The sequence below is a fragment of the Bidens hawaiensis genome, unplaced genomic scaffold, assembly GCF_021521415.1.
Source record: "Bidens hawaiensis isolate Kalapana, Puna unplaced genomic scaffold, B.hawaiensis_p1.1 tig00000978_1, whole genome shotgun sequence".
NCBI classification, from domain to species: domain Eukaryota; kingdom Viridiplantae; phylum Streptophyta; class Magnoliopsida; order Asterales; family Asteraceae; genus Bidens; species Bidens hawaiensis.
The window spans coordinates 767,341-791,044 of NW_027491058.1; the positions used below are offsets into that span (position 1 = coordinate 767,341).

Consider the following 23,704-nt stretch of genomic DNA (forward strand, 5'->3'; position numbering starts at 1 on the left):
TGAACTATTTGTGAGTTGTGTACCCAAAATAACTCATTAACACATTTCAAGCCCCATTAAGACCCAAAAGTGTATAGTAATCATACACATGTACCATGAGCCCCAAAAATGATTTGTAATGACCTAATTAGTCCTAATGTGGGTTTATGTAGCCAAAGCTGCTCACTAACACATGGCAATGTTCATTAATGCCCAATGGCCGGTATAAACTGATTGTACACATGTATAAGACCCAAAATGACGTTTGGATATAATATAAGAGATGAAGTTCAATTATTTTTTGTTTGTTTTGATGTGAAATCGAAACATGACAATTAAAATAAATTGGATTGAATGTTCATGTAATCCAAGAATAGATAGCTCAAATCAGTTGCAATCCTTTGTTTCGTTTCTCCAAGGTCGAATCAGAAGATAAAGAAGCTTCAACTGGATTCTGATTCATCAATACTCTTATATTAACGTGATCCAATATCTATTATGTTGTGATGAATGAAAGCACATGTAAAGACAACCTGTTACACGATTAGAGAATCTTAAACCAGAGTACTTATTACAATACAACTTAAAAGGCAAGTCTGATGCTACTCTGGAGGTTGGCGTAAGAATTACATCTTCCACTTCATCTCATTACCGAGCGTCTATTTCACTTAGTGTCACTCCATTAATCGATGATGGGTAAATTGAAACAGAATCAATTTCACTTCCTTTAAAGAAGAAAGCAGGTTTTTTCGGAGAAGGTAGTGATCCTTCACCGGCCAACATGGAAACCACTCCCGCTGTGGAAGGTCTATCTTCCACTCGAGGTTGTACACATAATAAACCAATGTGTATTGATCGCAACACTTCATAAGTAGACCACGAATCACCTAATGATGTGTCAATTAGATCAAGAGACTTGCCTTCTTTGTATAGTCTCCAAGCCTAAAACAATTAAATTAGTAACCAACAAAGATCAGTTCAATTCGTCAATGAAATAACCGTATTCAACACTCTTACATGCCCAAGAAGGTTAATATCATCGTCATCTTCATGAACAAAACCTCTATTTTTCTTTCCACTCACAATCTCCAACACCAAAACCCCATAGCTAAAAATATCAGACTTTACTGAGAACAGACCGTTTGCTGCATACTCTGGAGATATGTATCCCCTGTGTAGAAGGTACACGCCAGGAAAATGATAAATAGGCAAAAGACAAATGAAATAAAATAGAATAGAAAGTTGAAGGATTCTTACAATGTTCCCACCACTTTTTTTGTATTTGCTTCACTCTCATGTCCTTCAAACATTCTAGCCAAACCAAAGTCTGATATTTTTGGATTCATGTCATGATCAAGCAAAATGTTTCCTGCTTTCAAATCCCTGTGAACCACTCTATGTCGGGAATCTTGATGAAGATAAAGAAGACCTCGAGCAATCCCATGAATAATGTTGAAACGTTGTGGCCAGTTAAGTAATGACTTCCTTAAATCATCTAAAGAATATTAAAAAAAAGAAAAACAAAGAAGCTTGATTTAGTATATTATTTGAATTGTTTTTCTTCTCTACTATATAAATTACTTCTGTTGATTTGAAAGAGAACCCAACCAAATATAAACCAGTCTAGGCTTTTATTAGGCATGTATTCATAAACCAGCATTGTCTCCTCGCCTTGAATGCAGTATCCTAAGAGCTTGACCAGATTCCTATGCTGAAGTTTAGCAATGCATATAACTTCATTCTTGAATTCATCAAGCCCTTGTTTAGATGCCTTTGAAAGACGCTTTACAGCAATCTCTTGTCCTTCTAGCACACCCTGGATGATTTTAGCATTATTAGGCATACAGTTTTTTCACCCGTGCAGTTGATGCTTATAGTCATGCCCTGTTACCTTATACACTGGACCAAATCCCCCTTCTCCAAGCTTATTATCGATAGAGAACTTATTGGTTGCCCTAGAAATTGTTGATAAACTAAACACTGGCAACTCTATGCTTCCCTTCCTTCTGCTACATTTGTGATCTTTTTCAAGGACCTTTACTGTTGCATGTAGAAATTATAGTAGGTTGAGACAAAACTTATATTTTTTAAAAAAATCTGATTTTATGGTATTGATTAGAAAATTTTCACTTGCCTTCTTGTTCGACATCTGCTCTACTCGTTCTCTTAATCCAAGTGCAAGTTGCTAATATCACAAACAACCCTGCTGATGTTGACAAACTGATTGTAATAACTACTCGTCTTTCTCTAGAAAATCTAGAATGAACTCCACGGTTTCCATCATTAACCACAGTTGACGAATTAGCTGTAACAATTAAAAAGTTATAACAAACAAAATACTGTCAAATTTTCAGTACAAAGAACACATGTAACCTCAGTTCATTTAGTTTGTAAAATCCAAAAACAAGACCTCTAAGCTTCAAAAGATTAAATAACAACATAATCAGCTTCACTACTAGAAAACAAGTCATTTTCTCACAAAACTTTCCTACAAATTTCCTACGATAAGTAGTTTCAACAGATTTCCAACAAAAATAATAAGCTACAACTTTGCTACAACATTATCTAATAAACATTATGTTAAGTCAAAATAGTTTTTGTAGGAAAGTTGTAGGAAGTTTACAACCACATGTTTTTGTAGCAATTTTGTAAGAAAAGTTGTTGGAAAACGGTTGAAAACGATTTTCAAGCATGTGTTTTTCCAACGTAACTTTTTGTTGGAAAATTGTTAGAAACTGAATTTTCGAACAAATTTCCTACGAATTCAGATGTAGAAAAACATCTCTTTTTCTAGTAGTTACTAAAATGCTTTCGCATAAACCTGAAGTAATGTATTAGCTTACCTAATAATTCTGATGCTGCCAGTCTAACATAAAGATCTTGCCCATTTAGTTGGTACACTCGCATATCAATCAGATCACCAAACCATAACAAGCATCCAACTCCACCAGCAGTCATGTTTGGATTTGCAAAGGCGGTGCATGAGCAGTTACTCTTGCAAGCCATCTCACATCCTTGAAGGCTCACATTGGTATGAAACACAGCATTCTGAGTGTCCGGCAATTTCATGCTTGACAACTTTAGAAATCCCTCCTTGGGCGAACAATCCAAAGATTTGGTTCGTCTACAACCACTACTCCAATTATTATAAGGAGTCAATTCTTGTTTATAGTTTCGTTCAAACCCTTTAAAGCACCCACAATTCGAAAAACTGATAGCATTACAAATTCCATATGGGCCACATAGTCCATAACTATCGCAATTATCCGAGGGATATGAGAAATCCTGCGTCCATTCTTGGTTATGCATGTCCAGATGCCAGATCTCATACTTCCCACCCGGAGTCAATATCAGCCTTAACATCAAAGAGTTGCTCATAAAAGTTAATTTAAAATACATCTCATTCTCGTTGGCAATCATATGAGCGTCAAATATATAAACCGGGGTAGCTTTATAACTTGGCTGGCCGGCAAACGTTATGCCATTATACGGCCCAAACCTTGTTTCAGTAACAGAGCTTTTCCTAATATATACTTGCTGATAGTTACCCTTAACCATTGAATACCTGATTGTATACTCACCTGGGGAAGGATCATCCACACTCCTCCATGATGTCATGTACATCTCTCGTCCTGTTACGAAGTTCTTCCCCAACTTCATTCCTGGTAAGTAGGTATCTCCAGGGTAATCAAAACTTTGCCAAATGAGAATATTCTTGTTGGTTTTACTTTCATTCTTAATTACCAGATTACCTGTATCCAAGAGTTGTGCTACGGGATTGACATTTATACCAGACGTCGAGGAGTTGGATGACCAAATGATAGCACCGCCACTATTAAAAAGAGACATGATCCCTTGGCTGTCCAAGTTGACCATACCAGAGGAATCAGTAAGTGGTGTTTCCCTGTTAGCAACCCATGCAACCGTATGAGGTATTGTGTTCTTATACCATATGCCCAGATATCGATATTTGGAACTGCCTGGACTAAAGAAACCTAGCTCGAATTTTGCATTCGGTGAAACAATGGTCTCACCATCTAAGAAGTTTTGATTCACAGGTATGGTATCTAATGATAAACTAGAATTACTTAGCATGAGAAAAAAGAAGGTAATAGAAGGGAGTAATATTATGGTTTGATTCATATCGATGCACGGATTATTTCAAGTTTCTTCCTCACCACCTTATTGAAAATTTATAGGTACATCACATATATAAAACCAAATTTCATTGTCCAGGAATGAAGATTCCCCAAATAAATGCAAACTAATAGTTTACTATAAAAGAGACCGAGAATAGCCATATATCCTTTAATGTTCTCTCAAACCTGAACCTCCTTCATTAACTCTAATGAATATTCGGGACCAATACACCTAACTCAAATGTCACATATACCACAAATGAATCAACGTCGTCCTGAGTTACATAAAAAAAATAAAAAAAAAATGTTTTTGCCTAATGTCATTGGCAAATATCAAACCAGGTGTCAAGATCAATGCCCCCTCCCATCCACACGTCCAAAGCTCCATAAATATATCGAAGAATTGGCCAACTGAAATCTGTCTTCCCTTAACCAGAGGAAACTTTTGAAACTTATCAATCCCACTTAGCTTGTTGTTGGGGGCAAGAGACCCAGGTTTGAATGTTGCAAGTGACTTTCTCTGAATGGGTCAAGCCTCAATTTTATAGACTTTTGAGAATGTTAATGGTTTTTCGTGATTTAACACGCCGTAACACATGCAAATTAAATACTTGTTTTTGTAGTTTTTTTACCAAAAGAGTGTTAGTGTGGAAAATGTTTACCAAAATGATGTTCATTAAAATATTTAGCAAAATGGTGTTGGTGACATGTTTTTTTTTCCCACCAACATTCGTCTGGAAAAACTCCCCCCCCCCCCCCTAATACCCGCCACCCAAACATGCCTTTTTTTCTTGCCCAGTCACCAACAGTAGTCGCCAACCTTGGTACGTTGCTCATCCATGGGCAACGGCTTACGAAAACATCATTTGCAACAATTTCTTCGTCAAATCCGGGAACCATAAGGTTCAGTAACATAGGGCTACACTGTACAACACCTTTAGACTTACGAACACTTTTGATTTTGAAACCTCTATGACCTTTACGGCCACCAACAGTAGCTCCACATCGTGTATTAGGCTTCGATGCCTCAAAGGAGGCGGTGGAACTCATATGTAGGGCCGTCTCCGTGATTTTTAGTACCTAGGCCGAGCTGAAATATAAAGGCCCACAAGCTTTAATTAATAACGAAATATACAGGATATTTTTTTATAAACGATGATAATGTTATAGCTAAAAACATATAAAATATATATAGTATTAACGTAATACCCCAATTTTCGAAACTCTAAAATTAAATACTTATATGATTTATTAATACAAAATTAATGAGAATTAATATATAATTATTTTAATATAAAATAATCTTTTGAACTTAATAAAAGGATTTGGTATGTTGTAAAAATAAAAGTCATTAAGTTAAGAGTGAAGTGTAACTAAAGTAAAACTAAAAAGGGTGAATATATAACTAATAGGTTTAATTATAAATATAGAGCATGAATTATTTTTGCCATTCTTTAAACTTAAGTCATCTTCTCCACATTAACGTCGCTTGATTTCCGGCAAAGATATTACGGTGAGAGTATTTTCGGCGTGTTTAAACACCAGAATTAATGATCGAATCAACTGATCGACGATGTCGATCGACTCGGGATTCTTTATTGAAAAATATATACACATATATAAAAGTTTTGGCCCCGAAAAAATTGCGTGCCCCAGCCGGAGGTGCGGCTCGCACATCCCCGGGCCTTCCCTGCTCATATATCCGGTTGACCATAAGTCAAAATAAACTACGGATTAAGTGAGATGCAAGGAGTTGGTGGGATTTCACCACCAATTTACGGATTCATAATACGAAGATGGAGTGGTTGTTAGAGTTTGGGAGGGTAATATGGCACATGTTTAAGACATGATTAAACTTGTTAATCATGCCGTCTCTAATCTATTTATGGTGGTTCTTGGACTCCCCAAAATTAGAAGTAGGGTATGGTGGCTGTTAGTGGCGGTGATTGTTGCTTATTGTGGTCGGTTGATGGTGGTCGGTGAACCGTTGCTGCAAATTAAGAGAGTTTACATCATTTAAAGTGGTTGTGGTGTAAGGATAAAATGTTGTGACTTGCAATATTAAATTACGAAGCCCATTATATATTTACGATCAAGTTAATAATTTATGTCGGCGAGAAACCGGACACGAAACGATGGATTTGGTACGCGCGATTAGCTTCAATGGGGAAAAGGCTTCTAGGAGATATGGTGTTAGGCTTTAAATAGGGGTTTTATGTATTATTGTATGTAGGTGTTTTCCATGGTGTAAATCTCCCACCCAAGGGGAGCTCACCTTGGGTGTGGTCGGTTCGTTTGATCCACTAATCTTTTTACCGATTACGGGATCGTTCGTTATCTATATTATCTTTATATTGTTTGTCCGATCGTATGATTTCACACACCCGTCTCAAACGTTTATCAAATGTAAAATCCGTTCGTGAGTTATATCTGGACGTTTGGGACCTACATGTGGAAATATGAGTTAAAAGTGATTAGAATAATAAATAAGTAAAAATAAATAAAAGAAAATTTTACCTATAACTTAATGATTAATAGAGTTAACAATTTAAACGTAATTATCAAGAAGTAGAAAACATTGATGGTCTAAATACATAAAAATGTCATAAACGAAAATCACATTATTAACCAAAACTCGTGGAAGATTTTGGCATTTTACTCAAAATTGTAATAACAACATTAAATAGTTTTATTATATTCTATTGCTATAGATGATAAATATGTACATTTTGTGACATCTGTAGTAAGGAACAATATATAAATCACAAATTAACCATTTATTTATTGCAAGAAATAGAAAAATTCAAATGCATGTAGTGAAGTGCCGTGTCACATTTTGCTATTTGGTTCAAACCAAGGACACTTATCAAGTTATCATCTCATGACTTTTTGTACTATACGAAAGGTCAAATGTGTCAACTGGTGACCTTCCAATGCTCAAGCTTAGAATTTTATTAATGAGTAACTTGTCCCGACTAGCCTCGATCATGTGTCTATCATTTCAAACCTTTATAAAAGTCTTAAAATAAAAAAAATAAAAAAAATGAATGTCGTTTAAGTTCGAGCCCAGGCTACTTTATTAAAAAAAAAAACTTGTTTTAGACTCGAGCTCACTTAAGTCTGGCTCTATTCGAGGTTTTAGCAAGCCAAACTCAAATAGCTAATGAGTAATTTACACCCTTAAATCACGGCCATGCCCTTCTATCAATTGGTACGTGTATGTTTTTGGAAATGATTATTGAGTAGATTTATTGTACTTGGGTAAAATAAAAGTTTAGTTTCTTGTGATCATGTAGTAATAAACATTACGTTAAAGGTTCTGATTTCATAATCTCATACCTCCTAAAGGACATAAGAGACAATAATGTAGATATAGTTGTGAATGAACGAACAAATAAATAGGTTGTCAAAGAAAAGCGAACCACGATATTATAGTACATAATCATATATTGACTGACTGAGTCAATTTTATATGAAAAATCTACTGAGAAATTTATCATTGAATAACTAACTCATTGATCAGAGGCCAAGGACACGATTATGGGGAAGCTAAAGCTTAACCAACTTTTAATATGTGCAGGTATTATAGTCTCCCTCCACACAGTTTGTGCTGCAGTAGACACCTTAACAGTAAACCAGACCATCAGAAATTGGGAGATGATAGTATCAGCTAATGGTAATTTTGAACTGGGGTTTTTTAGTCCTAACGATTCAAATAATCGTTTCTTGGGGATCTGGTCCAAGACGATATCACCTCCTCGTCAGTATATGTGGGTTTCCAACGCCGGAAATCCAATTAACGATACTTCGGGTGTGTTGAAACTCAGTAGTGATGGGAGGTTACTGCTTCTCATAAGTGGTGATATTATGATCTGGGCATCTGGGTTTCCAGATTCCAATATTATTAGACCGGTGGCACAGCTTTTGGATACTGGGAATCTTGTTTTGAGGGATGACCAGGAAAACGTCATATGGCAAAGTAACCCGAATTATGACGTTTATGTCCGTTCTGGAATTTGTGGCCCGGGTGGAACCTGTAACAGCAACAACTCTCCTGTGTGTCGTTGTTTATCAGGTTTTGAACCAAGATGGCCAGAAGAATGGAGAATAGCAAATTGGTCAAGTGGGTGTAGACGAATAGAGCCATTAGATTGTGTTAAGGATGCTTTTAGGAAATTTTCACCTATCAAATTGCCATACACACGGAGTTCATGGTACAACGTGAGTATGACACTTGAAGAATGTCAGACGGCCTGTGAAAGGAATTGCTCTTGTACAGCTTATGCAATTCGAGATATCCAGAGCGGATGCTTGCTATGGTTTGGTGATCTTGAAGACATGAGAGAGAATGGTGGAGGAAGAGAACTATATGTAAGACTGACCGCCTCTGAATTAGAAGGTAAGGATTGACCTTGAATAAGCAGTTAATGTAGCTGAGCCTTTAACTTGTCTTCAACCTTATGAAGTCACTGGATGAAGATATCATCATCATCATCATCATCATCATCATCGTACTCAGTATATCCCACCAATAGCAAAGCTATGGTAGGGTCTGAGGAGGGTAAGATGTAGGCAGCCTTACCTCTACCCCATAGGGATAGAGAGGCTGCTTCCGGTGAGACCCCCGGCTCGATAGTAGTTTTGCATCAAGCCTTAGACATAAGGCACATAGCACTCAATCATCGGGACACCGGCTGATCGGTGCATGTACCCTTATCTTTCAGCTATCAACGCCACTACATGATGCCTGATTAACCGTCCGTCACTTTTAACGTTATTTTCACGAGATTAGTAAAATAACGTCAAAATTAGTGCAATTTCACTTTTGCCCACCCGAGGGTTCACACATATATACATCATATGTGCGCACCGCAAGCAGGGCTATGGATGAAGATATATATTTTTATATTTTTAATGTTTATTTCTATGATGAACCAGTATTTGTTTCCTCTGTTTTATCATTGCATTTGCTAGTTGATAGGGAAAATAATTGGCTATTGTTTCAAATAAAGATATGATATAACATAAAACGTACTAACAAGTTTTCGCTGATATTATATAAAACCACTGCAGGTTCCCCGAGCTATGAGTCCAAGAACAAGAAGGTAATCAAAGTGGTCTTGTCAACTTCAATTACTTTGCTTGTGGCGTGCCTGATTCTAGCTTTATATATTTGGAGAAAGAAGAAACGATCCACTATGCTTAGAATAGGTTAGGAGTATTGAGTCATGTTTGTACTTCTATAAACAGTGAGCAGCAGGAGGTTTACTAAAAGGAAGGCTAATTATAAATCGCTTTGTAGGTACACAGGCACAGACGCTCGAGGAAGATTATACCAATGAAAGCCAGAAGGAACCTGCAGAGTTACCATCTTACAGCCTCTCAAAAATTGTGAATTCTACTAATAACTTCTCCATCAACAACATGCTCGGACAAGGTGGTTTTGGTCCAGTTTACAAGGTAATTAACTTATGTCAGACCAAGCAGTAGTCTTTCTGTCCCAACTATATGCAGCTAATTCCTCTACATGATCTCCAAAATAAATTCAAATTTAAGCAAAGTATTAAATTAAAATGACTTCCTTTCCCGTCAAATTTGCCACTACAATTTGTCAAAACTGTTTGAGCTATGTAATATTGTGACATTAATCTTACCACCCGTATATAATCGTTAGGGTGTGTTAGAAGGACGAGAAATTGCTGTAAAGCGGCTGTCAAAAACTTCAAGCCAAGGGTTTGACGAGTTCAAAAATGAAGTAAGATGTATAGCTAAACTTCAGCATAGAAATCTTGTGAAGCTTCTTGGCTACTGCATTCAAGGAGACGAATTCATGTTAATTTATGAGTACATGCCCAACAAAAGCCTCGATTCATTTATATTTGGTCCGATTCTCTTTACATGATCTTTATCACAATTTCTTAATTGAACATGTAACTACTATTTGCACACTTCATGTTTTAGATGATCTTTGTGCAGATGAAGTGAAAAGTTTGATGCTTGATTGGCCTAGTCGCTTCCACATTATCCATGGAATTGCTAGAGGGCTTCTTTATCTGCATCAAGATTCCCGCCTTCGAATTATTCATAGAGATTTGAAGGCTGGAAACATTTTGCTTGATCATGACATGAATCCCAAGATATCTGACTTTGGTCTGGCCAGAAGGTTTCGTGGACAAGAGAATGAAGCAAATACTAACAAAGTAGCGGGACTTTGTAAGATTTTACAAACTATTAGGACACTTGAACTGATGTCACATTTCTTAAAATTACATAAGCTTATAGGGTCTTTATATCAACTCAGGGGTTACATATCTCCAGAGTATGCAGCAAATGGACTCTTCTCCATAAAATCGGATGTGTTCAGCTTTGGAGTTTTGTTGCTGGAGATGGTGAGTGGGAAGAAAAACAGAGGATTCACTCATCAAGATCATAATGATAATCTTCTTGGACATGTAAGTTTGGCAAACCTGATCATATAATCAGTTGCGCTAATAAGATATTCAAGTGTTTGGGTGTTTGAAAATTTAGAATATTTGAATAAAGTTTATATATCCTTGTTCATAAACCATTATATGAGATTACTCAAATACTGTTTCTCCTTGTGTAACTTATGATTCAGGCATGGAGACTCTATAAAGCAGGGAAGTCTCTTGAGCTACTTAGTGCATCTTTGTGCAACTCATGTGTTGACTTTGAAGTACTCCGAACCATACATATTAGTTTGTTATGTGTCCAAGATCAAGCGGAAGATAGACCGACTATGTCATCAGTGGTATCAATGTTGGGCAATGACGGGCCATTGCCACCGCCTAAACAACCAGCCTTCTTCTGTGAGAAAACACCGGTTGAACTCAACTCTATACCATCAATGGTATCATCGCCATCAGTTGGTTGTGTCACTATTACATTATTAGATGGTCGTTAGAGGAAAAATAACTAAATCATATGCTATTTGGATACAAGCTCGATTTAATAAAGAGAATTGAACTATAATCGATTTTTTTGCAACACAAAAATAGTTTGTATGTTGCAATTATACTTTCTCTAGATGATCGTGCCAACCATTGCTGTTGAAAAGCTGTGTCGTTAGTATTTACTCTTTATATACACATTTATGTTCTTTATTTTTATTTTATAGGTATTATGTATCCTGGTAACAAATACATATGCCTCAAATATGTATCCTTGTCAAATGATTTGGAGGGCTAAATCAAATTTAAAGTATCACTTTGAATGACAATACTAAGAAAATATGAGTGTCATTTGGTGATCTTTCTTTAGTGATACTGTTAACTTTAAACATAGTTTTAGTAACTTAATGTTAAAATAACTTTGTAACGACAATGTTAATTTTATACCTATTATTCAGTTCAGTATTTCAACAAGTTTAATGTATACAAAAATATTATACATCATTTGTTTATAGAGGTGTACAAATCGGGTTTTTCAAATACCCGGGTTCGGGTATGAAACTGGGTCCGGGTATAACCGGGTATTGGAAAATCGGGTATTGGTAAAAACCGGGTAGGGTTCGGGTCCGGGTATTGCCTCTAAAAACCATACCCTATGCGTCGGGTTCGGGTCGGGTATAGAACCGGGTATTCTGAAACCGGGTATTTGAATACCCTAATTTCGGGTATTGAAAAAACCCTATTTGTGGGTTTTTTGTGCTTTTTTCCGTGTATAGATTGAATTTTTTAAAAGGTTTTGCTTTTTAGGGATATTTTTCGGGTATTATTAAGGTATTTTTCGGGTATACATCAGGTATTTGAAATACCCGGTTTCAGGTATTGGAAAAATCCGGTTCCGGGTATGCAACCGATTCGGGTTTTCGGGTATTACCGGGTACAAATCGCTTCCGGTTCGGGTTCGGGTTTTAGTATCAAAATGCATACCCTATCCGCACCCTACGGGTAGGGTCGGGTACGGGTTCGGGTATTAAAAACTCGGGTATTGAAAAAACCAGTTCCGGATTTTATTTCGGGTCCGGTTCCGGATTCGAGTTTTTGTGCACCTCTATTTGTTTACATGAGAGAGAAAAGAAGAATTTCACGATTAAATGTGATTGGATGGATAGAAATTTAAAGAGCTTTAACCCTTGAAAAGTAATTAGGGAATCTTAGTCTTTGTGTTAATAATGTAATGCAAAAGTAAACAAACTTTAGGGGTCCAAAGTGTCAAAACTTAAAAGAGATTACATGGATTCCATAAGGGCAATATGGTCTTTTGGCGGCAGGTTTGTGTAACAGACGGTCTTCATATAAGGGCAATATGGTCTTTTGGAGACCAACTTATTCTTTTACCAAAAAGGGATTAAAAAGCTATTTACTAAAACAAAATCACAGACAAGTACATTATTGTATGACATTTACACTCTTTGGTCCAATCTTAAATCAACATATATCAAACCAGGCCCCTGACCCGTTGAAATGACTTGTAAGTTGTATTAGCACACCACGTTTAGACCCGTTACCCGACCCACTCATCTTACCACCTATATATATAACTCAAGTCCTAACAATATGTTAACATTTTGGGGTCAAAATCTAAAGTTGAAAACTCATTTCAAGCCACGCTTTCTATACATGTTGATAAAAATAAGTAGCTATCCAAAACCGAACTTCAAGCCAGATTTACCTCTTAAAAAGTACATGGCCATAACCGTATTTGACATCCTCACTATTTTTCTAAGCTATCCACACTAACCAACACTTTTGATTGGGGCGGCTCACTTTTTTCTGAAACATCAGTTCTATTTTGTTTCTGCAATAAATATAAAATGATATACTCAAAGTTCATTAAAAATCCGAACATGACAAGTTATGCAATTAACATGAAAAAATAATATATATATACATATATATATATATGTATGATTAAGTGCAGTAATGTATAACCCTACCTTCTTGGTCAGACCTTGAGCCTCCATGAGATCATAAAACGCGCACATTAACATTTCTTCTTCGACCTAAAGAGAGGTTAAAAAACCATTAATAGTTGACAAAAAAAATGATAAAAATAAATTAAAACAAAACATGTAGCAGAAGTATTACTTGAAGTTTATGTAATTCTTGTGACATTGATCTATACACATCCAATATCCATAAAGAGTTCATCCTGCTTCTCCAAGTGTCCACACATAAAAGATAAATATCATGTAATAATGCTAATAACACAAGGAAGAAAGAAATTCAGAAAACATTACCTTAGTATCTCTCCAGTGTGTTTAGAATCCATTTTTTTTTAAAGATACTCTTTGTTATACCAAAATAATGCGTCACCAATCTTAGCCAGCTGTCAATTATTCTATAAAAGGAACAAAATGAGAAGAATAAGAAGGATTTGTAGTTACATAAAAAAACCCCTTAAAAAATTTTTAAAATCATAACTCAAAATTTAAGTAAAAAAACTAAAAAAGTAAGACACAAAAATGTTTCCATCGTCTTTCTCGTTCTCAAAAAAAAAAAAACAAACAATTGTGAGTGAAAAAGATCATTATTTCTTTTTGTTTATCATTTTGTTTTGTGTTTATTTTTGTCATTGATTGTGTCTTTTTTTATATTGTGTTATATTACTCAGCATTGTATTATATTTTATTCGCATTGCGTTAGATTTTGTGACCTATTGTGTTTTTTTTAGTTATAATTGTGTATTTTGTCCATTTTCGTTATTTTGTCTTTAATCTCATCATTGTGTTTTTTCGTCGATTTTTTTTAACGGAAATAACGAGGGAAACATTTTAATATTTATTTCATTGTGTTTTCTCATCCTTTCTTATGCATGCATGGTTCAAGAATGTTAACACCACCTAACAAATTCTGATATTATTCTTGTAGAATAAGCAGATGGTATTAATATAAATTATACTAAAGTAAAGTTGACTTTATACAAATCATTGCTCAAAATGATTAAGCTGAGATGAAGCCAACATCTTATATATTTAAATACTACACACCTACTTAAAACAACAAATTACAATGTTGAATGAAACTATTATATTTACATTGAACTAATTGACTTTGGTGATTTTGGAGCCTGTGAACTAGTACTTAAAGCAATCTCCATGCACCACATCCAACACACACAACAACCTGATTCATAATCCAAAAAGAAAAACATGAACAAAATCATGAGCTTCTCCACCACCCTCCTTTATCACCATCTTCTCCTTTTAGTTCTCTTACTTTGTACCCCACATTGTCCTGCTGCAGCTGCTGGTGGATCATGGTCTGTCCTCCTGCCAAGCATAGGCATTTCAACCATGCACATGTAGTTACTTCCCAATGACCGTGTTGCAATGTATGATCGTACGGACTTTGGAACCTCCAACATCTCTCTTCCTAATGGCAAATGCCGCCCTAATTCCAACGATTGCTCTACCCACTCGGTTGAGTATGATGTTGGTTCCAATACCATACATCCACTCATGGTGCTCACTAATGTGTGGTGTTCTTCGGGAACATTAATGCTTGACGGCCACATTGGTGAGCACCATGAGTGGACGTATGGTATTGGAACCAACATCATACTCAACTGAGTGGGTAGAGCAATCGGTGGAATTAGGGCGGCATTTGCCATTAGGAAGAGAGATGTTGGAGGTTCCAAAGTCCGTACGATCATACATTACAACACGGTCATTGAGAAGTAACTACATGTGCATGGCTGAAATGCCTATGCTTGGCAGGATGACAGACCATGATCCACCAGCAGCTGCAGCAGGATAAGGTGGGGTACAAAGTAAGAGAACTAAAAGGAGAAGATGGTGATAAAGGAGGGAGTGGAGAAGCTCATGATTTTGTTAATGTTTTTCTTTTTGGATTATGAATCAGGTTGTGTGTGTTGGATGTGGTGCATGGAGATTGCTTTAAATACTAGTTCACAGGCTCCAAAATCACCAAAGTCAATTAGTTCAATGTAAATATAATAGTTTCATTCAACATTGTAATTTGTTGTTTTAAGTAGGTGTGTAGTATTTAAATATATAAGATGTTGGCTTCATCTCAGCTTAATCATTTTTAGCAATGATTTGTATAAAGTCAACTTTACTTAAGTATAATTTATGTTGTTAAAAACATCCGCTTATTCTACAAGAATAATATCAGAATTTGTTAGGTGGTGTTATTGTGTTAACATTCTTGAACCATGCATGCATACGAAAAGGATGAGATGTATTTCTTAAATACAATTAAATTAGTTAGACATGCTTAATCAACAATGGTAAAGAAGTGTACTTTTGATTGGGGCGGCTCGCTCTTTTCTGAAACATTAGTTCCATCTTGTTTCTGCAATAAATATAAAAAGATATACTCAAACTTCATTAAAAATCCAAAAATGAAATGCTTTGCAATTTGCATGAAAGAAAACAGGGTATGTATGATTAAGTGCAGTAATTTATAACACTACCTTCTTGGTCAGACCTTGAGCCTCCATGAGATCATAAAATGTGCGCATTAACATTTCTTCCTCGACCTAAAAGAAAAAAGTTAAAAGACCATTAATACTTGACAATAAATGATAAAAAATAAATTATAACAAAATACATAGCAGAAACATTACTTGAAGTTTATGTAATTCATGTGACATTGATCTATACGCATCCATTACGAGTTCATCCTGCTTCTCCAAGTGTCTGCACATAAAAGATAAATATCATGTAATAATGCTAATAACACAAGGAAGAAAGAAATTCAGAAAGCATTACCTTAATATCTCTCCGCTGTGTTTAGAATCCATTTTCTTAAAAAAGATACTCTTTGATACACCAAAATAATGCGTCACCAATCTTAGCCAGCTGTCGATTGCAGGTTCTGAAAGAATAATGAAGTTTAGCTAACAACTTTACAGTCGTAAGAAGCTTATGTGACAGAACACTAACAACTTTAAAAAACAGAAATTTGAATCATAGTCTATTGCAAGTTTAGCTATCAGACTTTAAAAATTACAAATTGTATACCAAATGGTCAAATTAAACCACATAAACAACCTTCAAGATGTTAAAAAGGTAATTAGGATAGTAAATTAGTTAAAAATTATATTTTTAACAGATCATTCAAAACAAACTTAAAAATAATGCATATCTTTTAGGATAAGCATATAAACTAACTGATTCAACCTTAAAACTAATCTAATAAAATATAAATTAAACAGAGGCTTATTTAATTGAAAATAAATTAATTGACCATTGCAATCGGTTTCCATAAACATAAAAAACACTCAATCACTTGCTGCCGTTACTCTTCAGTTTTCTGTTGAGGTCTATCCTGTAGAGGTTCTCAAATTGGATCAGTGATCGATTTTCAGGTTTCGTCGTAAGCCTAATTGGTTACTTCCAATTACGTAAATCAATAGTTCAAACCGCACTCAAAGGTAGGGCATTTCCCATTTTTATAGGAACTTCTGTACCAAAAACAATTGTATCTCCAATTATAGCCCCCCGGGATGTAAAATATATCTTCTCACCATCCCATATGCCAGCTTTGACCGAGATATTTGGGGATGATTCCGTACTACAGTTCGGTGGAGGAACTTTAGGGCACCCTTGGGGAAATGCACCTGGTGCTGTAGCTAATCGAGTAGCTCTAGAAGCATGTGTACAAGCTTGTAATGAAGGACGCGATCTTGCTATTGAGGGTAATGAAATTATCCGTGAGGCTACCAAATGGAGTCCTGAACTAGCTGCTGCTTGTGAAGTATGGAAGGAGATCAAATTTGAATTCGCTGTAGTGGATACTATTGATTAAATTCCAAGCAACGGATACTTTGGATAAGGATAAGAAGATATAACGTTCGTTCTCTTAATTGAATTTCAATGAAATTCGGCCCAATCTTTACTAAAAAGATTGGGCCGAATCCAACATGCATATATTTTACATACTTATATAGATATAGAAAATTTCAAATAAAAACTCGAAGACTAAACAACTCAAATCTTTCTATTTTTGTATTGGATCCACAATGAATCCTATGGATCCTTAGGATTGGGATATTCTTTTAGATCCTGTAGTTTCCCCGAAGCTACAGGCAGAGCACCTGGTAGAGAGACCCAATCTTGGGTGAAATAAATACCGCGACTTCTATCTTTTTCAACAAAATCATCACGTAGTAAATCAACAAACCCCAAAGTGATGTCTCTTTCCCCTTCAAGTTTACCTACTACGGTACCGGAATGAATGTGATCTCCACCAGACATACGTAACGCTTTAGCTAGTACACGGAAGTGCATACCGTGATTCTTCTGTCTATCAATAACTGCATGCATTGCACGGTGGATGTGAAGAAGTAGGCCATTATCTCGGCAATAATGACCCAAGCTAGTATTTGCAGTGCATCCCCCAGTTATTCCAAACGAACAATTTCAACGAAATCTTTCAATTTCTTATTTTACTATGTTCAACTCTATGTATTCCTCTATCCGTAGAGTACATTGAATGTATAGAAATGGCTATAACAGAGTTTCTCTTATTCGTATTAACAACTACTATAGGAGGAATGTTTTTATGCGGTGCTAACGATTTAATAACTATCTTTGTAGCTCCAGAATATTTCAGTTTATGCTCCTACCTATTATCTAGTTTTGTTCAACTTATTAATTTAGTGGTAATTACTTTAAGAAAGCAAACAATTAATCAAAACCAGTATTGTTGGTTAGAATTGAAACAGAAACAACGCACCAAATACACACAATGTCAATAGGTGAAAGTTGTAAAGAAGCTAAATAATTTTATCATCAATTAAGATCACATAAAATTGGAGTCAATAGGATTAGTAAATGATTCAAATCATGATTCAAAACAGTTGAACTTAATTGAAAAGAAAGAAAGATAATTAACCTGATGATTGACGTTGGTAGCGACTGTAGAATTGAGAATACAAGAGACAGACATGAGACGAACCCAAGAACGGGTATAATCAGGTCAAAACGCAAAATATGGGTGTTTGGGATTCCTTATTTCCACCTCCTTATAACTTATTCTCATAAGTTATAAGTTACAAAAGTGTAATTTATAATCTATTTCTCTTATAACTTTCAATTTTGTCAAACACCATATGACTTTTTTATGAAAATTATAAGTCATAAGGAAGTAAAATAAGCAATCCCAGCTAGTAATAATATACAAGGTGTAATGTTAACCCAATTGTTCACGGATTAACATGTTTAGCCTGTATATATACAAGTCAAACAAAAATGAGGAGGCTGAAAAGCCATAATAATTAATAAGTAGAGATTAAAGAAAAAGAGAAAAAGGGATAAAAGTAATATTGTATATTTTCTCCATTCACATGAAGTCACATGTTAATTCTTCAATCATTTTTTAAATGTCTATAACTTTTTCATATGATATGTTTTTTTAAAATAAACTTCATCATAATAACAAACGTTTTTTTACATTTAATATGAGTATAATTTTGTTATAAAAGAATAAAAATAATTTACCTCATGTGTCTTTTTGCTTACCATTGTATCTTTCTGTTTGTTATTGTGTTTTTTCGTCATTGTGTCTTTCAACTGATCATTGTGTTTTTTTTAAACTAATAACACCGTTGTGTAATAATATATATATATATATATATATATATATATATATATATATATATATATATATATATATATATATGAAAAATACCAACAAATTATCTAATTCATAAAATACAATGATAAATGCATATTTCACAATAACCTGAAACGTAAAAACAATAATGAATACATATAACAACACAATGGCCTGAAACGTAAGACACAATGGTAAATACATATAACACAATGACCTGAAACGTAAAACACAAAGGAATCTACATATTACACAATGGCTTGAACGTAATACACAATCAACATAATAGTAATTTTTTTTTCAAATTAAGTGAATATTGAGCATAATGACTAAAACACAAAGACAAGTATAAAGCAAATGCTGAGCACAAAGACATAATGACAAACGAAAGACACAATGACGTAATCTTTGTTTTAATTTTTATCTTTAATATGAGTATTAATTGAAAAACACAATGACCAAAATATATAACACAATGCATAGAGAAAACCCAATTAAAAAACGCAATTGACAACTAAATAACATAATATAAAAAAACCCACCAACCTTTTTTTTATTTTTATATAACAATATGATATTCATATTAAAGATAAAAATGCTTGTTATTATGGTAAAAAAATTTCTAAAAAAATGTTGTATGAAAAAGTTATAGATGTTTTAAAATGATAGAGGAATTGACATGTGCATTGCATGTGGAGAGAGAGAGTGTGTCATCATAAGTGGGTTATTAGCTCCATGTCTTTTTCATCAATTTTTATTTTTAAATCAATCTCCACCATTTAAATCTAAGACCAATTGATTAGATTTCTTCTCAACCTTTTCATTTTTGTTGTCCTTTGTATATTAACTTTACCCTTATATATGTTCTTTTTATTTATTTTAATTTAAAAAAAAATATGTTTTATTTTACGTAGAAAAATTAAGATATAACTTTTATGTTAAGTAAGGGGTGGTGGAGATCTCCTAGATCATTAAATGAAAGGGAGGAATGGAAGTGCTTCCAGCTGTTAAGATTTTGCTTGTTCAAGGTGTTGATAATAGTAATAATTACATTGTGAAGTGGAGAAAATGAGTTCCAATGAAATGCAACAATCATGTTTGGAAGGCAGAGATGAATAGGATTCCGACCAAGATGGAGTTAGAAAAAAGACAAATCTCGATTGATAACAATTCATGCATTTTGTGTGAGGTGAGAAAGGGAGATGGCGGATCAATTTTTACGGGTTGCGCAATTGCGACGTTTGGGAGTTTATAAGTCCTCCAACTTTTGATTTTAAGGTTAGAGACTTTCTTGAGCTATCTAGTACCGTTAACTTGAGACGGGTGAGAAGGAGGTTTTTCACGGTATCATTATTATAGCTTGTTGGAGACTATGGAAAGCGAGAAATGACAAAATGCATGGTGGTAAGGAAGTGAAGATTGAAGAGATTGTAGGAGATATTAAATCTTTAGGTTTTCGTTGGTTTAAAAACCATTCTAATTGTAAAAGCATAGAGTGGGAGAATTGGTGTAAGTTTAAGTTCATGTAGTTTGTTGTTCGGTGGGCTACTCCCTCCGTGTTGTGGCGGGTGTGGTGCGGCTGTTGTCGCTTTATTTATAAAAGTTTACAGTTAAAAAAAATAACTTTTATGTTAAGAATTAATAGTTATAATATAAAATAGCATAGCATTTAACTGAATGGTCAAGTTATTCAATAAAAGGAACAAAACTGAGAAGAATAAGAAGGATTTGTAGCCGCATAAAAAAACCCCTTAAAAAAAGTTTTAAAATCATAACTCAAAATTTAATTAAAAAAACTAAAAAAGTAAAAGCACAAAAATGTTTCAATCGTCTTTCTTGTTCTAAAAAAAACAATTGTGAGTGAAAAAGATGATTGTGTCTTTTTGTATATCATTGTGTTTATTTTCGTCATTGATTGTGTGTGTATTTTTTCTTAATATTGTATTATATTACTCAACATTGTGTTATGTTTTGTTCGGCATTGTGTTAAATTTTGTGACCTATTGTGTATTGTTTTAGTTATAATTGTGCGTTTTGTTCATTTTCGTCATTGTGTTTTTTCGTCGATTTTTTAACGCAAATGACGAGGGAAACATTTTAATCTTTATAAATTTTTCGTTTTTTTTATATTTTAAGTTATGATTTTTTATTATTTTTTTAATTTATTTTTAAGGGGTTTTTTACGTGTCACAAATCCTTCTCGCACTTCTCATTTTTGTCTTTTTTTGTATTTTAACTTTACCCTTTGACTGAAATAAATTGCAACCTACAAGTAGAAGGCATAACAGTTTTTCCAGAGGTGAACTAGATATTCAAGTTGAATCATCACTTTTGGAGGATTAAGATAATAAAATATTTGAGTAAAGCCTTATGTAAGGTTGTCGGTCTGAATCTCGAACGTCCGAGTTTTCGCCTCGTCGTGTATCGTGTGTTACGTTAGATAGTTCAGTCTTTGTGGTGGCACAACAACTGTCAAGTGGTAGCCGGCGGTATGATTTCCCATAGGACGCCAAGCCAAACTCTGAAGCCAACGTGGGTCTAGTTAAGATAACATAGTCTGGTCAGAGTGGGAATATAACTCTCCAAATTTAAGAAATGTGATGGCCTAAACACAAGAAAGTCGTCGTTCTAAAAAATATTGTTTTATATAAATTAGTATCCTTTTTATTGTAATTTTAAGTATTACTAAGTAAACAATAGTGGTCATTTTTTTTTGCAAAACTCGTATATATTTGTTTTGTGTTTGAGTTCATATGTTTGACATGATATTTTGTTTTTTTTTCATGTTTGGGTATTGAATTTTTGCAGTTCTTATTGTATTTTACCTAGTCCCACGAAAATAGAGCCTATTTGGCATCTATATGGGAGGGTCAAGTTATTCTACAAAGGGTAACAAAAATGAGAAGTGTGAGAAGCCATAAATAATTGACATGTGTCAAGTGGGGACCAAAAGAAAAAGGGTATAGAGGTAATTGTACACATTTTCTCTCTCCACATGTAATGCACATGTTAATACCCCCATCATTTTAGAACGTTTATAACTTTTTCGTATGATATTTTTTTTTAAAAAAAATCATCAATATAACAAGCGTTTTTTTATCTTTAATGAGCATGATTTTTGTTATATAAAATTTAAAACAAAAATCACGTCATTGTGTTTTTTCGCACATCATTGTGTCTTTTTCATCATTGTGTCTTTTCGCACACCATTGTGTCTTTTCGCTTATCGTTGTGTCTTTTTTCGTCATTGTGTCTTTTCGCACACCATTGTGTCTTTCGCTTATCATTGTGTCTTTTTTCGTCGTTGTGTCTTTTCGCACACCATTGTGTCTTTTCGCTTATCATTGTGTCTTTTTTCGTCATTTTGTTTTTTCTTCATTGTGTATTTCAACTCATCATTATGTTTTTTTAAATACTAATAACACTGTTGTGTAATAATAATATGTAAAAATAATGATAAAATAACAACAAATTATCTAATACATAAAACACAATGATTAATACATGTTACACAATAACTTGAAACGTAAAACACAATGGTGAATACGTATAACACAATGATTTAAAACATAAGACACAATGGTGAATACGTATAACACAATGACCTAAAACGTAAGGCACAATGGTGAATATATATAACACAATGACTTGAAATGTAAAACACAATGGAAACAACATATTACACAATGACTTGAACGTAATATACAATGAACGCAATACTATTTTTCTCAAATTAAATGAATTTGTCATATGTCAATCCGAATAAAAGAAAATGAACGTATTACACAATGACTAAAATTTAATGACGAACAAAACGACACAATGACGTAATATTTGTTTTAATTTTTGTCTTTAATATGAGTACCAATTGAAAAATATAATGATCAAAATCTATAATACAATTAATATGAAAACTCAACTAAAAGACACAATGAACAACAAAAGTACACAATTAACAAAACCCATTAATTTTTTTTATTTTTATATAACAATATGATACTCATATTAAAGATAAAAAAACGCTTATTATTATGATAATTTAAAAAAAATAATGTCGTATGAAAAAGTTATGGACATTTTAAAATGATGGGGGAATTGACATGTGCCTTGCATGTAGAGAGAGAAAGTCAACAAAGGTGTGTTATTACCTTCATGCCCTTTCCATCAATTTTTATTTATTAAATTAACCTCAGCCATTCAAATCTAAGATTAATGGATTGGATTTCTTCTCACCCTTTTCATTTTTGTTGTCCTTTGTATTTTAACTTTACCCTGATATGGCATATAACATGCCAATGAACCTGGAAGAAAAATCAACATGGAGAAAAATATTAGGCTTTCATGATTTTGTTGATAGTATCTTTTAATTGATATATGAATATAATGCTAATTTGAATTTTGGAGAAAACTATGGGCGCGTTTGTTTCACATAATTCGTGGGAATTCAAAGGAATGGGAATTAAAATCCCATGACATGGCGTGTTCGTTTCGTTGGAATTGGAATCTTAATTCCATTTTGGTGTGTTCGGTTGACAAGGAATTGAAATTGGAATTCAATTCCTTCAAATTTCTTTAAACAAAGGGATTCTAAATCCTTCCATCATGTGAATGAATTCAAATAAGTTTGATGGAATCTTCAATTGGGAGACTAACATGGTCACGTTTGGGTTGACATTTCGGGTGTGTTCACATTCAGGTCGACGCTCTGAGTCTTAGCGCTTTCAGCTCAGTGCTCCGGGTCGGGTCGCGTTTGGGTCAACGCCCCGGGTCAGCTCGCATTCAGTTCGGCGCCCCGCGTCAGTTTGCGTTCGGTTTGACGCAGGGTCAGTTCGGCTCAACCCGACCCGGTCCGCCGACGCCTCGGCCATTTCATGGACCAAAACGAAACAAAGAATAGAAACGAAAATGAAACAAAACCGAACTAACCAAAACGAAAAAGAAAAAAAAACATAAACTGAACAAAAAAAAACTAACCAAAATAAAAGTTAAACTGAACCGAGTAAACCGACTAAATGAAACAAAAAAAGGGAAATGAAC

General features: G+C 34.3%; 2 protein-coding genes and 1 long non-coding RNA gene across 4 annotated transcripts in view; 1 reads left to right on the top strand and 2 right to left on the bottom strand.

Annotated features, from left to right (window-relative positions):
- Positions 1-375: 375 nt before the first annotated feature.
- Positions 376-23,704, bottom strand: part of LOC143550258 (G-type lectin S-receptor-like serine/threonine-protein kinase At4g27290) — a 33,474-nt gene continuing 10,145 nt past the window's right edge. Inside the window, exons 2-8 of the mRNA XM_077040945.1 lie at positions 2,823-4,540; positions 2,114-2,284; positions 1,871-2,022; positions 1,588-1,795; positions 1,237-1,474; positions 997-1,150; positions 376-921 (exon numbers count right to left, since the gene is read on the bottom strand). Of these exons, the coding sequence (XP_076897060.1) occupies positions 628-921; positions 997-1,150; positions 1,237-1,474; positions 1,588-1,795; positions 1,871-2,022; positions 2,114-2,284; positions 2,823-4,122 (2,517 nt within the window). The 5' untranslated portion in view covers positions 4,123-4,540 and the 3' untranslated portion in view covers positions 376-627. The remainder of the gene's footprint in view (positions 922-996; positions 1,151-1,236; positions 1,475-1,587; positions 1,796-1,870; positions 2,023-2,113; positions 2,285-2,822; positions 4,541-23,704) is intronic.
- Positions 7,626-10,362, top strand: LOC143549158 (G-type lectin S-receptor-like serine/threonine-protein kinase At4g27290). Its single transcript, XM_077040134.1, has 6 exons — positions 7,626-8,517; positions 9,192-9,329; positions 9,421-9,578; positions 9,793-10,000; positions 10,095-10,321; positions 10,354-10,362. Exons 1-6 carry the CDS (start codon positions 7,659-7,661, stop codon positions 10,360-10,362), a joined length of 1,599 nt encoding a protein of 532 aa, XP_076896249.1. The 5' UTR covers positions 7,626-7,658.
- Positions 10,576-18,034, bottom strand: LOC143550241 (uncharacterized). 2 transcript variants are annotated; one of them, XR_013138290.1, is made up of 5 exons: positions 15,820-15,925; positions 15,675-15,747; positions 15,522-15,587; positions 12,756-12,881; positions 10,576-11,017 (listed from the first exon to the last, which is right to left on the bottom strand). It is a non-coding gene; the product is annotated as an uncharacterized LOC143550241 (long non-coding RNA). The 2 variants fall into 2 exon arrangements; XR_013138293.1 differs by lacking the exons at positions 10,576-11,017; positions 12,756-12,881 and adding exons at positions 15,002-15,400; positions 17,948-18,034.